This window comes from Somniosus microcephalus, unplaced genomic scaffold, assembly GCF_052327205.1.
Source record: "Somniosus microcephalus isolate GS21.2 unplaced genomic scaffold, FLI_Smic_1.0 unresolved_chr4, whole genome shotgun sequence".
In the NCBI taxonomy this organism is placed as follows: Eukaryota; Metazoa; Chordata; class Chondrichthyes; order Squaliformes; family Somniosidae; genus Somniosus; species Somniosus microcephalus.
Genome location: NW_028225182.1, coordinates 56,694,133 through 56,709,984, shown reverse-complemented (window position 1 = coordinate 56,709,984; position 15,852 = coordinate 56,694,133). Strand labels below are relative to the sequence as shown.

The following is a 15,852-nucleotide window of genomic DNA, read 5'->3' as shown; positions in this document are numbered from 1 at the left end:
ACTCACACACTCACACTCACCCACTCACACTCACACACACCCACACCCACTCACACACACCCACTCACACACTCACACTCACACACACCCACTCACACACTCACACACACCCACTCACACACACACACACTCTCAGACACACACACTCACACACACCCACTCACACACTCACACTCACACACACCCACACCCACTCACACACACCCACACCCACTCACACACACACTCACTCACACTCACACACACCGACACCCACTCACACACACCCACACCCACTCACACACACACTCACACACACTCACACTCACACACACCCACTCACACACTCACGCTCACACACACCCACACCCACTCACACACTCACACACACCCACTCACACACTCACACACACTCACACACCCACACCCACTCACACACACACACACACTCTCAGACACTCACACACTCACACTCACACACACCCACTCACACACTCACACTCACCCACTCACACTCACACACACCCACACCCACTCACACACACCCACTCACACACTCACACTCACACACACCCACACACACTCACACACTCACACTCACACACACCCACTCACACACTCACACACACCCACACCCACTCACACACTCACACACACTCACACACACACACACTCTCAGACACACACACTCACACACACCCACTCACACACTCACACTCACACACACCCACACCCACTCACACTCACACACACCCACTCACACACTCACACACACACACACTCACACACACCGACACACACTCACACACACACACACCCACTCACACACTCACACACACACTCACACACACTCACACTCACACACACCCACTCACACTCACACACACCCACACCCACTCACACACTCACACACACCCACTCACACACTCACACACTCACACACACTCTCAGACACACAGACACACACACTGACACTCAGGGGGGGGATTTTCCGGGGGGAGGGTCAGCGGGCACGATCGGTAGCAGGTTGGGTGGGAAAATCTTTTTTTTGATGGCAGGTAGGGAACCCGCTGTCCACCCGCCTCCACGCTAGTCTCCCAGGTGTCGGGTCTGTCAGCGCTGAACAGTCCCAACACCAAGCGGCGGGGGAGGCAATTTAGATCATTAAGAGATTGTTAAGAGGCAATTAAATACTACTCTACGCTTACCTTTCAATATTACGAGTTCCCCCACGGGTTACCCGCTGCTCGGGGATCACGTCAGCGCAGCGGGTCGTGAGTGGATTCAGCACTGAATTACCTGATTATTTAACAGCTGCAAATGTGCTATAAAAGCTCCCATCTCACAGCTGTTCACTTTCCAAGCTCAGACACTGTTGCTTATTGCATTTGGAAGACAGATTGAGCTTTATGCAGTGGTTGGAGCCAACTCTCTATCCAGTGCCACCCCATTGGAACAACCTCTCTCACCATTGACAGATCGCTTCTGTCATCTCAACTTCACCTGCCATCTATTCCATCAGCATCAGTGCCCTTGAAACTATCTCACCTTGGCCCTCAGCCACGATCTGCCCCAACACCAGCAGCACCAGGCACACCAGCAGCACCAACAACACCACCAACCTTCTCCGCAATCACCTGATGCTGCACAGGACACAGGGCATCAGCACCCGAGCACATTGCTGCCCGGGAGGCCAGGGATGGCCTCACCATGGCCAGATTTACTTCGCTTGACGCTGCACACCCTGGCTGCCACATGATGTGCCAGGATGGCACCACCCCACACCAAGACCATAAAGCATCCCTACAATGCCCAAGCCATTCCTTTCACACTCATCACCATTTCGGGGGCTTACTGTTATGTCTCACCATTCACTGCAACTCACTAAGCCACTTCCAAAGGTGCACACAAATCTGTCCAAGAACGCAAAGTGTTGAAAATAAAGATTTCAATGTTTGACAGCACATTAACAGAAACTTTACATGAACATTGGCTAAAACGCCCAAGTCCCTACCCTTGTGTGTTGTTAGTTGATATGATTGCACTAGGATGAGGGCGAGTGTGAGGGGTGGCTAGTGAGATGGGGAAGTGATAATGTAGATAGAGAGGGATGGGTGGAGATGCAAGGTAAGTTGGTGTGAGTAAGGATGTGCAGGAGTAGGGTAGGGAAGGCAGAGTGATGGGGATGTGGTGAGAGGCACAGCAGGCTGAAGGTGAGTGTGGCTTTGCAGTAATGTTTCGTAATCTACTGAGATCATTGATAGGTTTGCGCCACTGCAGCCTGGTCCTCCTGACCACATCCCTGCTTGTGTCCTCCTGTGCAATGTGCAACCAGGCCGCGTTGATCTCCTGGGGAGGTCTCTTCTGCCCATGGGAAGGGAAGAGGACCTCCCTGCGTGCTGTGACTCCCTTGGGAGTCATGGGGGAGCCTGGGTGCAGCCGTGCACCTCTGTGCAGTGCTTGTCAGTGTTTGCAGCACCTCAATACTGTAGAACACTGACAGCACAAATGTCAAAATCAAGTTGCCCGTGGTCCCTTTAAGGAAACCGGCTGATGAAGTGTCATCAAATGACATCATCAGACCCGCTTCCTTCAATTGGCCGGGAAACACGCTGGGCGGGGCTTACCAAGCCCAATCAGGGGAAATTAATTTCACAGAGCGGGCTGGAGACAGCAGTGGGGTTGGGACCCGCACCCCGCCACTGACCCCAGCTGCAGCAACCTGCCTCGGGAGGTGAAATCGCGGTCTCACACTCACACACACAGACACTCAACACACACAGACACTCACACACCCAGACACTCACACACACAGACACTCTCACACTCACACACACACACTCTCACACAGACACTCACACACACAGATACTCTCACACTCACACACACAGACACTCTCACACACACACACACAGACACTCTCACACAGACACTCACACACACAGACACTCACACACACAGACACTCTCACACTCACACACACAGACACTCTCACACAGACACTCACACACACAGACACTCACACTCACAGACACTCTCACACACACACACAGACACTCACACACACAGACACTCTCACACACAGACACACACACAGACACTCACACACACAGACACTCACACACACAGACACACAGACACTCTCACACACAGACACTCACAGACACTCTCACACACACACAGACACTCACACACACACACTCACACACACAGACACTCACACACACAGACACTCACACTCAGACACTCACACACACAGACACTCTCACACTCACACACACAGACACTCACACACACAGACACTCACACACACAGACACTCACACACTCACACACACAGACACTCACACACACAGACACTCACACACACAGACACTCTCACACTCACACACAGACACTCATACACAGACACACACACACAGACACTCACACACACAGACACTCTCACACAGACACTCACACACCCAGACACTCACACACACACAGACACTCTCACACTCACACACACAGACACTCTCACACAGACACTCACACACACAGACACTCACACACACAGACACTCACACACACAGACACTCTCACACTCACACACAGACACTCACACACAGACACTCACACACACAGACACTCACACAGACACTCTCACACTCACACAGACACTCACACACACAGACACTCACACTCACAGACACTCTCACACACACACACAGACACTCTCACACAGACACTCACTCACACACACAGACACACACTCACAGACACTCTCACACACACACACAGACACACACACAGACACTCACACACACAGACACTCACACACACAGACACACAGACACTCTCACACTCACACACACAGACACTCACACACTCACACACACAGACACTCTCACACTCTCAGACACTCTCACACTCACACACACAGACACTCACACTCAGACACTCACACACACAGGCACTCACACACACAGACACTCTCACACTCACAGACACTCACGCTCACACACACAGACACTCACACACACAGACACTCTCACACTCACACACACAGACACACTCACACTCACACACACAGACACTCTCACACACACAGACACTCTCACGCTCACACACACAGACACTCACACACAGACACTCTCACACTCACACGCACAGACACTCACACATTCACACACACAGACACTCACACACACAGACACTCTCACACTCACACACACACTCTCACACACACAGACACTCTCACGCTCACACACACAGACACTCACACACAGACACTCACACACTCACACGCACAGACACTCACACACACAGATACTCACACACACAGACACTCACACTCACATACACAGACACTCACACACACAGACACTCACACACACAGACACACAGACACTCACACAATGACCGCTGGGTTAGAGAGAGGGGAAATCAACCAGGGTTCCTGCTCCTGATCACTGTCCAGTGACCCCTGGGTTAGAGAGAGGGGAAATCAGCCAGGGTTCCTGCTCCTGATCACTGTCCAGTGACCCCTGGGTTAGAGAGAGGGGAAATCAGCCAGGGTTCCTGCTCCTGATCACTGTCCAGTGGCCCCTGGGTTAGAGAGAGGGGAAATCAGCCAAGGTTCCTGCTCCTGATCACTGCCCAGTGACCCCTGGGTTAGAGAGAGGGGAAATCAGCCAGGGTTCCTGCTCCTGATCACTGTCCAGTGACCCCTGGGTTAGAGAGAGGGGAAATCAGCCAGGGTTCCTGCTCCTGATCACTGCCCAGTGACCCCTGGGTTAGAGAGAGAGGAAATCAGCCAGGGTTCCTGCTCCTGATCACTGTCCATTGACCCCTGGGTTAGAGAGAGGGGAAATCAGCCAGGGTTCCTGCTCCTGATCACTGCCCAGTGACCCCTGGGTTAGAGAGAGAGGAAATCAGCCAGGGTTCCTGCTCCTGATCACTGTCCATTGACCCCTGGGTTAGAGAGAGGGGAAATCAGCCAGGGTTCCTGCTCCTGATCACTGCCCAGTGACCCCTGGGTTAGAGAGAGAGGAAATCAGCCAGGGTTCCTGCTCCTGATCACTGTCCAGTGACCCCTGGGTTAGAGAGAGGGGAAATCAGCCAGGGTTCCTGCTCCTGATCACTGTCCAGTGACCCCGGGGTTAGAGAGAGGGGGAATCAGCCAGGGTTCCTGCTCCTGATCACTGCCCAGTGACCCCTGGGTTAGAGAGAGAGGAAACCAGCCAGGGTTCCTGCTCCTGATCACTGTCCAGTGACCCCTGGGTTAGAGAGAGGGGAAATCAGCCAGGGTTCCTGCTCCTGATCACTGTCTATTCTGGCGATCACCTTAATATCCAACAATCTATCGATCTCAGCCTTGAATATACTCAACGACTGAGCCTCCACAGCCCTCTGGGGCAGAGAATTCCAAAGATTCACCGCCCTCTGAGTGAAGAAATTCCTCATCTCAGTCCTAAATGGCCGACCCCTTATCCTGAGACTGTGACCCCTGGTTCTAGACTCCCCAGCCAGGGGGGAAACATCCTCCCTGCATCTACCCTGTCAAGCCCTGTAAGAATTTTGTATGTTTCAATGAGATCACCTCTCATTCTTCTAAACTCTAGAGAATATAGGCCCAGTCTACTCAATCTCTCCTCATAGGACAATCCCCCATCCCAGGAACCAGTCTGGTGAACCTTCGTTGCACTCCCTCTATGGCAAGTATCTCTGTGGGAGACTACGGTCTCCCGCGTAAAGAAATAGGCAACACAGCGAGCTACAAGAAATAGGTCTTTACTCGAACTCTCACAATACAGTACTGAATTCGTACAGCCCACGAACCTGTGATGACTCACGGATTGGTCACCTGCTGGAACCTGATTGGTTTTCCTTCTCTCGGCAGCAGGCAAGTCTGAACGTGCCTTATTCCTCTCAGCTTGCAACTGTCTTGCGGGGGGAGGGGGAATACAGCAGTTAAAAGGGGATTATACAGGTTTATCTACATACACACAGTGTTTCCCCAATGTGGCAACGCCACATACGCCCCCCCAGAATCCTCGTTAACTGTAAAAGTCAGTCTCTGCGGAGGTTTGACCAAACGGCCGTAGCGGCTGTAGTAGCCATCTGGCGTGTGAGGAGGGCTGTCTGGGAGGTCGGCCGGTTGGTTCGTCGGCTGGTCTGGCGGCTGGTCTACCGGTGGGCTGGCTGGACAGGCTGCCGGCGAAGGTGGGGCGGCGGCCGGGAAGTAAGGTTCTGGCGTGTCTTGGTCCTCTTGTGGGGCCGCCGCCAACGCGGGAGGTCTGCCCCGCCGTGGGGGGAGAGCCGGACGAAACGGGAAGCTGAGGTCCAGGTGCGCCGGTTTGAGGCGGTCTACTGAAATAAGGTCCGGCTTCCCGCCGACGTCGATAAGAAAAGCTTTGTCCCCCGTCTCCAATACTGAGAAGGGGCCGGTGTATGGTGCCTGCAGCGGGCCTCTGTGCGCGTCCCGGCGCACGAAGACGAACTCCGCATGTCGTACGTCTCGAGGCACGTAGGACGGCTGCGGGCCGTGTTGCGAAGTGGGCACTGGACGGAATTGCTGGGCCGCGTCCTGGTGAAGGGAAAGCTGTCTGGCGGCCGACCACGGCTCCGTTGTCAGGGGGAGAAAGTCACCTGGTACTCTGAGCGGTTGGCCGTAGACCATCTCGGCCGCGGAGGCGCGGAGGTCCTCTTTGGGAGCGGTGCGCAATCCCAGGAGGACCCAGGGTAGTTTGTCGATCCAGCTGGTGTCGGCCAGGCTGGCGCGGAGGGAGGCTTTCAAGGAACGATGAAAGCGCTCGCAGAGCCCGTTGGCCTGCGGGTGGTAGGCTGTTGTCCTTTGCAACTTGGTGCCGAGGCCGGCGGTGATGGCATTCCACAAGTGGGAGGTGAACTGGGGGCCTCTGTCCGAGGATATGTCGGTCGGCACGCCGAACCGGGCCACCCATGTCGAGATGAATGCTCGCGCGACGTCGGTCGTGGTGGTGGAGGCGAGGGGAACCGTCTCGGGCCATCTGGTGGTGCGGTCGACGATCGTGAGCAGGTGTGTGAAACAGTGCGACGGCGGCAAGGGGCCTACCAGATCGACGTGGACGTGGTCGAAACGCCTCTCGGGCACCGGGAAACACTCCAATGGCGCCTTGGTGTGCTGCTGGACCTTAGCGCGCTGACACGCCACGCATGTGTTGGTCCAGTCTCTCACATCCTTGTGGAGTCCAGGCCAGACGAACTTGGCGGACATGAGTTTCTGAGACGCACGCATCCCTGGATGTGAGAGGCTGTGGATGATGTCGAAAACTCGCTTGCGCCAGGCAGATGGGACGACCGGCCTAGGCGAGGGGACTGAGACATCGCACAGGAGGGTTGTGCCGGCTGCGTGGAAGTGGATGTCGGCCAGAGTGAGGCTGGTGGTTGACGTCCTGAGGGCCTGGATCTCCGCGTCGGCGGCCTGGTCTCTCGCCATGCTGGCGTAGTCGACGCCCAGGTGCACTGCGTGGAGCGAGGGTCTTGAGAGGCAGTTGGCCACCAAATTGTCCTTGCCGGCGACGTGGCGGATGTCCGTGGTGAACTCCGAGATGAAGTTGAGTTGGCGCTGTTGGCGCGCGGACCAGGGTTCGGTTACTTTGGCCATGGCGAAAGTGAGCGGGTTGTGGTCCACGAATGCGGTGAACGGCCAGCCTTCCAGGAGGAAACGGAAGTGCCGGATTGCCAGGCACAGGGCCAGGAGCTGTAGGCCTGCCCGTTCTTGCGCAGCTGTCGGCTGAAAAATGCCAGTGGCTGCCACGCACCTTCGACCCACTGTTGTTGGACAGCGCCGATGGCGTAATCCAAGGCGTCCGTGGTGAGGGCGGTCTTGGCGCCCGGGATGGGGTGGGCCAGTAGTGTGGCGTTGGCCAAGGCGCTTTTGGTCTGGTGGAAGGCTGTCGCCATCTCGCTGGACCAGGTGAGTTGCTCTTTGCCCGTTTTGCCCCTGGTGGCTTCGTAGAGGGGGCGCATGAGTGCGGCGGCCTTGGGCACGAAACGGTGATAGGAATTGACCATCCCCAAAAATTCCTGCAGCGCCTTGACCGAGGTGGGCTGGGGAAAGTCCGCCACTGCCTGCACCTTGGAAGGTAGGGGAATGGCTTCCCTTGGCGAGATTCTGTGGCCGAGAAAGTCAATTTGGGCTGCTCCGAACTGGCATTTGGCCGGGTTGACGATTAGCCCGTGTTGGCTGAGGTGCTGGAAAAGAGAGCGCAAATGCGCGATGTGCTCGGCCTTGCTGGTGCTGGCCACGAAGATATCGTCCAGATAGACGAACAGGAAGCTCAGGTCCCGTAGGACGAAATCCATGAGCCGTTGGAAGGCCTGTGCGGCGTTCTTGAGCCCGAAGGGCATGTGCAGGAACTCGAACAGTCCGAAGGGGGTGATGACCGCTGTCTTCTGGACGTCTGCGTGGTGGACGGGGACCTGATGGTAGCCGCGAATCAGGTCGACCTTGGAAAAGACGGACTTTCCTGCTAGGTGCGCCGAGAAGTCTTGGATGTGCGGAATGGGGTATCTATCGGGCGTGGTGGCGTCGTTGAACCGTCTGTAGTCGCCGCAGGGGCACCAGCCACCGCCCGGCTTGGGCACAATGTGGAGGGGGGACGACCAGGGGCTGTTCGAGCGGCGGATGATGCCCAGTTTCTCCATCGTGGCGAATTCTTCCTTGGCCACCGCCATCTTGGATGGGTCCAGGCGTCTGGCTCGGGCGAACACTGGTGGTCCCGTAGTGGCGATGTGGTGCTCGACACCATGCTTGGCTGCCGCGGCTGAGAAGGTCGGTTGTGTGAGCCTCGGGAAATCTGCGAGTAGGCGGGCGTAGTCGTCATCCGCCGGGGCAGAGCAGGACCCGACAAGGGCTGGGCTGTTGCTCTGCTGGCAGGCCAGTGAAGCGAAAGTTGCTGCGTCGATCAGGCGCCTGTCGCGGACGTCGACCAGGAGTCCGTGGGCGCAAAGAAAATCGGCGCCCAGCAAGGGATGTGCCACCGAGGCCGTCACGAAATCCCATGTAAATCGCTGGCTGTTGAAACAAACCTCGGCCCGTCGCTTTCCAAAAGTAGCGATGGCTGCGCCATTTGCCACCACGAGGGGTGGGCCGCTGCAGCCTGCCTGGATGTCGAGCTGGGAGGCAGGAATTATGCTGCATTGGGCTCCGGTGTCGCAAAGGCATCTGCGCCCTGAAAGGGAGTCGGTTATGTACAGCAGTTTACCTGCGGTGCCGATGGCCATCGTGGCGGCGGGGGTGCGGTCGAGCGGGCCTAGACGGTGGCGCGGGGCTGGCGCGTTGGGCTGGGCGGCCATCTTGGTTTGATCGAAAGAGCAGGGTGCTCTGCAGCGTTGGGCCTTGTGGCCGAAACGCGCGTGGTAGTAGCATAGTTCTGTGGCCTGGCGTGGCGGCGCGCGCTCGGTGGTGTCGGGGAGCCTCGCGGCTGCACAGCCGAGTTGGGCGACGGCGAAGACTTTGTCCGCGGCGGCTGCCAGTTGTACGCAGTCCGTGATCGGGGACCCCGCGAGGGCAGTCTGTACCTGCTGAGGAAGCAGGCTGAGGAAAAGGGCCCGAAACAAGAAGCACTGCGGTACAGAGCCCAGGAGCGCAAGCATCCAGCTCATCAACTGGGTCGGGGTAAAGTCGCCGAGGCCTGATAGTGAAAGAAGCCTGCGGGCCCTCTCCTCCCCGGACAGGCCGTAAGCCTGCAGCAAGCGGCCCTTAATGGTTGAGTACTTGCCGGTCTGTGGTGGGTTCCCCAGCAGGTCGAGAACTTCGGCGGCGTTGGAGCTTGCTAGTGCTGAGACTACGTGGAGGTACCTTTCTTCATCGTCTTGAACCCTGCGAAGGGTGAATTGGGCCTCCGTGTGCGCGAACCAAGCCGGTGCTTGGTGTTCCCAGAAGGTGGGGAGCTTCAAGGACACGGCGCCTGCCGACATCGGGCTGCTGCTGTGCCGTCGGGTCGTTGCTGGCCTCTGTAGGGCTACGTGAGTCGGGGGCTTCGGCCGCCGACATTCGGGGACACCAATGTTAAAAGGGGATTATACAGGTTTATCTACATACACACAGTGTTTCCCCAATGTGGCAACGCCACATCTCCTTCCTTAGGTAAGGAGACCAAAACTGTACACAATACTCCAGGTGTGGTCGGTGGGAAAGCAAATTGTGTGGAGGACGCAAGGAATCTGCAAAGGGATATAGACAGGCTCAGTGAGTGGCAGATGGAGTTTAATGTGGGAAAATGCGAGGTTATCCACTTTGGTAGGAAAAATAAATAAGCAAATTATTATTTAAATGGGGAGAGATTACAGAATGCTGAGGTACTGAGGGACCTGGGGGTCCTTGTACACGAATCACGAAAGGTTAGCATGCAGGTACAGCAAGTAATTAGGAAGGCAAATGGAGTGTTGGCCTTTATTGCAAAGGGGGATGGAGTATAAAAGTAGGGAAGTCTTGCTACAACTGTACAGGGCGCTGGTGAGACCACACCTGGAGTACTGCGCACAGGTTTGGTCTCCTTATTTAAGGAAGGATATACTTGCATTGGAGGCAGTTCAGAGATGATTCATTGGTTGATTCCTGAGATGAGGGGGTTGTCTTAAGGTTGAGCAAGTTGGGCCTATACTCATTGGAGTTTAGAAGAATGAGAGGTGATCTTATTGAAACATATAAGATTCTGAGGGGGGTCGACAGGGTAGATGCAGAGAGGATGTTTCCCCTCGTGGGGGAATCTAGAACTCGGGGGCACAGTCTCAGAATAAGGGAGCAACAATTTAAATCGGAGATGAGGAGGAATTTCTTCTCTGAGAGGGTGGTGAATCTGTGGACTTCTCTACCCCGGAGAGCTGTGGAGGTGGAGTCAATTAATAACTGGTAGAATAGATGGGGGAGAGCCAGTAGATGTGGTGTACCTGGACTTCCAAAAGGCCTTCGATAAGGTCCCACATAAAAGATTAGCATGGAAAATTGAGGCTCATGGGATAAAGGGGAAAGTTTTGGCGTGGATAGGGAACTGGCTGTCAGATAGAAAACAGAGAGTTGGAATAAACGGCTCATTTTCTGAATGGCAGGCAGTAACAAGTGGGGTACCACAGGGATCTGTCCTGGGCCCCCAGCTGTTCACAATTTACATTAATGACCTGGATCAGGGAGTCGGATGCAGCATTTCCAAATTTGCAGACGACACTAAACTAGGAGGGGGGGTGGGCTCAGAGGAAGAGACCAGGAAGCTCCAGAGCGATTTGGACAGACTGGGCGATTGGGCGGATAAATGGCAGATGCACTATAATGTGGACAAGTGCGAAGTTATCCACCTTGGGTGCAGGAACGGGAGGGCAAATTATTATTTAAATGGCAATAGATTGGGAGAGGGGGAAGTACAGAGAGACCTGGGTGTTCTTGTACACCAGTCACTGAAGGCGAGCATGCAGGTGCAACAGGCGGTCAAGAAGGCAAACGGTATGCTGGCCTTCATAGCAAAAGGGTTAGAATACAGGAACAGGGATACCTTGCTGCAGCTGTACAGGGCACTGGTGAGACCACACCTCGAGTACTGTGTACAGTTTTGGTCGCCTCATCTGAGGAAGGATGTTCTTGCCATGGAGGGGGTGCAGCGGCGATTCACCAGGCTGATACCAGGAATGGCGGGAATGACCTATGAGGAGAGACTATGTAGTTTAGGGATGTACACACTGGAGTTTAGAAGATTGAGAGGGGACCTCATAGAAGTGTATAAAATTCTGACAGGTCTAGACAGACTGGATGCAGAAGGAATGTTTCCCTTGGCGGGTGAGAACAGAACTAGAGGACATAATTTAAGGATAAGGGCTAAACCATTTAGGACAGAGATGAGGGGGAATTTCTTCACTCAGAGAGTGGTGAACCTGTGGAACTCATTGCCACAGAGGGCAGTGTACGCCAGCTCATTAAATATATTTAAGAGGGAATTAGATATATTTCTACGGGCAAAAGGGGTTAAGGGTTACGGAGAGAAGGCGGGGACGGGATACTGAATTAAAGGATCAGCCATGATCTCATCGAATGGCGGAGCAGGCACGAAGGGCCGAATGGCCTACTCCTGCTCCTATCTTCTATGTATCTATGTATCTATGTAATATATTCAAGGTGGAGATAGACAGATATTTGAACTACGGGGGAGTCGAGGGTTATGGGGAGCGGGCAGGGAAAGTGGAGTTGAGGTCAAGATCGGATCAGCCATGATCTCATTGAATGGCGGAGCAGGCTCGAGGGGCCGAATGGCCGCCTCCTGCTCCTTTTTCTCATGTTCACCGGGGCCCTATACAATTGCAGGAACGCCGTGTGAATGTGCACGAGCAGCTGTGAGCAGGAGCGGCAGGCTGACCCAATTCACAATGTCCGACAGCAGTGGGAGGGCCAGGGGATCGAGGCCACAACCTGCTGCTCGGGGGGGGGTTTGCAGGGCGGTTCGGACATTGTCGCACCAATTATAGTTCACCTTCTGCCCCCAGCGAGCAAGAATACGGTTAGTAGAATGTACGTTTAACTTGTGTGTCCTCCTGTGATCCTGAGTGTAAGTTACTAACTGCTTACAGGCTGTCACTGGCCCAGCGAACCCAATCGGTATTTGACAGCTAAATATCAGAATCTCACTTTCATAGAAACTCGTGTCCATGACTCAGACCTTCAAGGGGAGTTTATTTTATGTCCGCAGACCAGTATCCCCAGTCGCTCCCTCTGGTTGATGTGCCTCTCTCCCTCGCCTCTCTTGCTGGGATCCGGGTTCCACGGCCCCCGGCCCCACACCCCCCCGCACCCCGCCCTGGTGCGAGCCTCGACAGTCAGCGTCGGCAGGGAATTCCCCCATGGGGTGAATCACACCCAGGCACCCGCACCTCCGCTGGAATAGTGAGTCGCAGCGGGGACTCTGGCTGTGACTTTCCCCCCCTCCGCCCTTGCCCAGAGGAACGTTTGAGACTCATCGTAGATCCCTGCCCCGCCTCCCCCTCCGCCCCCACCCCCAACCTCCCCGCACTTGGCTTGGCAAAGGTTACAGCACAGAAACAGGCCATTCGGCCCCACTGCTCCGTGCCGGTGTTTCTGCTCCACACCAGCCTCCTCCCACCCCTCTTCATCTCACCCCATCACCAGATCCTTCTATTCCTTTCTCCCTTATCTAGTTTCCCATTAAATACATCTCTGCTATTCACCTCAACCACTCCCTGTGGGAGTGAGTTCCCCATTCTCACCACTCTCTGGGGAAAGAAGTTTCTCCTGAATTCCCGATTGGATTTATTAGTGACTGTCTTATATTGATGGCCCCTAGTTCTGGTCTCCCCCACAAGTGGAAACATCTTCTCTGTGTCTACCCCATTGAACCCCTTCATAATCTTAAAGCCCTCGATCAGGTCGCCCCTCAGCCTTCTCTTGTCTAGAGAAAGGAGCCCCAGCCCCATCAGCCTTTCCTGATAGTTACAGCCTCTCAGTTCTGGTATTGTCCCTGTAAATCTTATTTGCACTTTCTCCAGTACCTCTCTGTAATATGGAGAACAAACTCGGCAGTGCGCTGAGGCAGTTGATCTGCAATCCCTATCGTAAGAACATAAGAAATAGGAGCAGGAGTCGGCCATTCGGCCCCTCGAGCCTGCTCCGCCATTCAATAAGATCACGGCTGATCACCGACCTCAGCTCCACTTTCCTGCACTCTCCCCATATCCCTTGATTCCCATAATATTCAAAAGATCTATCGCTCTCTGTCTTGAATATACTCAACGACTGAGCCTCCACAGCCCTCTGGGGCAGAGGATTCCAAAGATTCACCGCCCTCTGAGTGAAGAAATTCCTCCTCGTCTCAGTCCTAAATGGCCGACCCCTTATCCTGAGACTGTGCCCCCACTGGTTCTAGACTCTCCAGCCAGGGGGAGCAGCCTCACCTGTGTCGCTGGATCTCAGCAGCTCACAGATCTTTCTCTTGGTGTTGATGGCGGAGTATGAGCTGGACTTTACGTAGGGGCTGACACAAACTGCAGCCCTCCTGCTGGGAATGTGGAAGACCTCCGCCATGCACTGGGACAGCAGCAGGAGGCAGTCCGCCATCTCGGCGCAGTCAGTCTCACAGTAGAGTAACCCCAGCACCGTGGGGCTGAATGCTCGGCACCTCTTCCTCACGTCCTTCAGGATCTCCTTGACGGCCACTCTGCTCTCCCGGCGTTTCAGGCACTCCAGCCGGAAGATGAACAGGATCAGCCTCGCGGCGACGGCTCGCGATCTGGGATGGCCGGCGGCTCGCTGGGGAGCCCCGAGCTCGGCCATGGGCCGCGACCCGCCCTCCCGCTCCCCTTCCTCGCGCCGGGCGGCTCGCTCGCTCAGCTCCCCGTGGGACCCCGCGAAGAGTTCCCGGGCTATCTCCCGGCAGAGCAGCCCTCTCCCGGGGGGCTTGCTGTCACTGCCGACGTCTCCCACCAGCAGGATGGCCTCCTTCCCTCCCAGGTGCCCCACCAGCAGCTGAAAGTCCTCCTCGACTCCCCGGGCGGTGTCCAGGGAGCGGTCAGCCATCTCCTCCATCTCCACAGAGCCAGGCTCTGGCACCCAGAGCGCGCTGGGTGCACGGGACCTCCCCTCCACTGCCTGATCTGTCAGGAGGTCAGTCTGAGAGATAGCCACGCTCCCGAAAGAAAACAGATCAGATAGTCGCTCCATCAGTCCCATTTTATTCCCCTTCTGTCCCATTTGTCCTCCTGTTTACTTTGTCAGACCCAAGGCCTTACTGTCTCCAAAAGCTTTTTGTGCCAGCGCTGTACCAGATTAATAGCTAATGCTACCTGTGATTTCCTTGATCTAATCTGTGCACTCTGAGTTCTGTTAATCATTCACAAAACCAAACCCGACTCTTCCCCTATTGACCTTCAGTTCTTGTTCAGGACGCGGCGCGATTCACAGACTCTGTCCAATTCAAGTCAGGGAATCTCAGAGACAAATCCCACAAATATCCCTGCATTCCTCTATTAGTTCCCCCCTTCCCGTCCAACGTTGCTGCCTCCTCTCCTGACACATATGGAAATGACAGGTGGGGAAAGTTCAGCCGGGCTCTCACTGAATGGTGGGACAGGCTTGATGGGCTGAATGTCCTCCTCCTGTTCTCAGCTTCCTAAGACCAGCTGGTCCATCGAGCCCACCCCATCATCACCGGACACTTCCTCCCTCCCGCCCCTGTACTCATCCTGCCTGGCTGTACCCCGCCCCTCCGTACCCCGCCCCTCCGTACCCCGCCCCTCCGTACCCCACCCCTCCGTACCCCGCCCCTCCGTACCCCGCCCCTCTGTACCCCGCCCCTCCGTACCCCGCCCCTCCATAACCCGCCCCTCCGTAACCCGCCCCTCTGTACCCCGCCCCTCCGTACCCCGCCCCTCCGTATCCCGCCCCTCCGTATCCCGCCCCTCTGTACCCCGCCCCTCCGTACCCCGCCCCTCTGTATCCCACCCCTCCATACCCCGCCCCTCCGTATCCCACCCCTCCGTACCCCGCCCCTCCGTACCCCGCCCCTCCGTACCCCGCCCCTCCGTACCCCGCCCCTCCGTACCCCGCCCCTCCGTACCCCGCCCCTCCGTACCCCGCCCCTCCGTACCCCGCCCCTCCGTACCCCGCCCCTCTGTATCCCACCCGCCTCCGCCCCTCCGTACCCCGCCCCTCCGTACCCCGCCCCTCCGTACCCCACCCGCCCCCGCCCCTCCGTACCCCGCCCCTCCGTATCCCACCCACCCCCGCCCCTCCGTACCCCGCCCCTCCGTATCCCACCCGCCCCCGCCCCTCCGTACCCCGCCCCTCCGTACCCCACCCCTCCGTACCCCGCCCCTCCGTACCCCGCCCCTCTGTACCCCGCCCCTCCGTAGC

At 56.2% G+C, this 15,852-nt stretch overlaps 1 protein-coding gene across 1 annotated transcript in view; it reads right to left on the bottom strand.

Moving 5' to 3' along the window:
• LOC147091135 (uncharacterized protein C2orf72 homolog) overlaps positions 1 to 14,691 on the bottom strand; it is a 29,923-nt gene extending 15,232 nt beyond the window's left edge. Inside the window, exon 1 of the mRNA XM_085977600.1 lies at positions 13,896 to 14,691. Within this exon, the coding sequence (XP_085833726.1) occupies positions 13,896 to 14,691 (796 nt within the window). The remainder of the gene's footprint in view (positions 1 to 13,895) is intronic.
• Between the last annotated feature and the right edge of the window lie 1,161 nt (positions 14,692 to 15,852).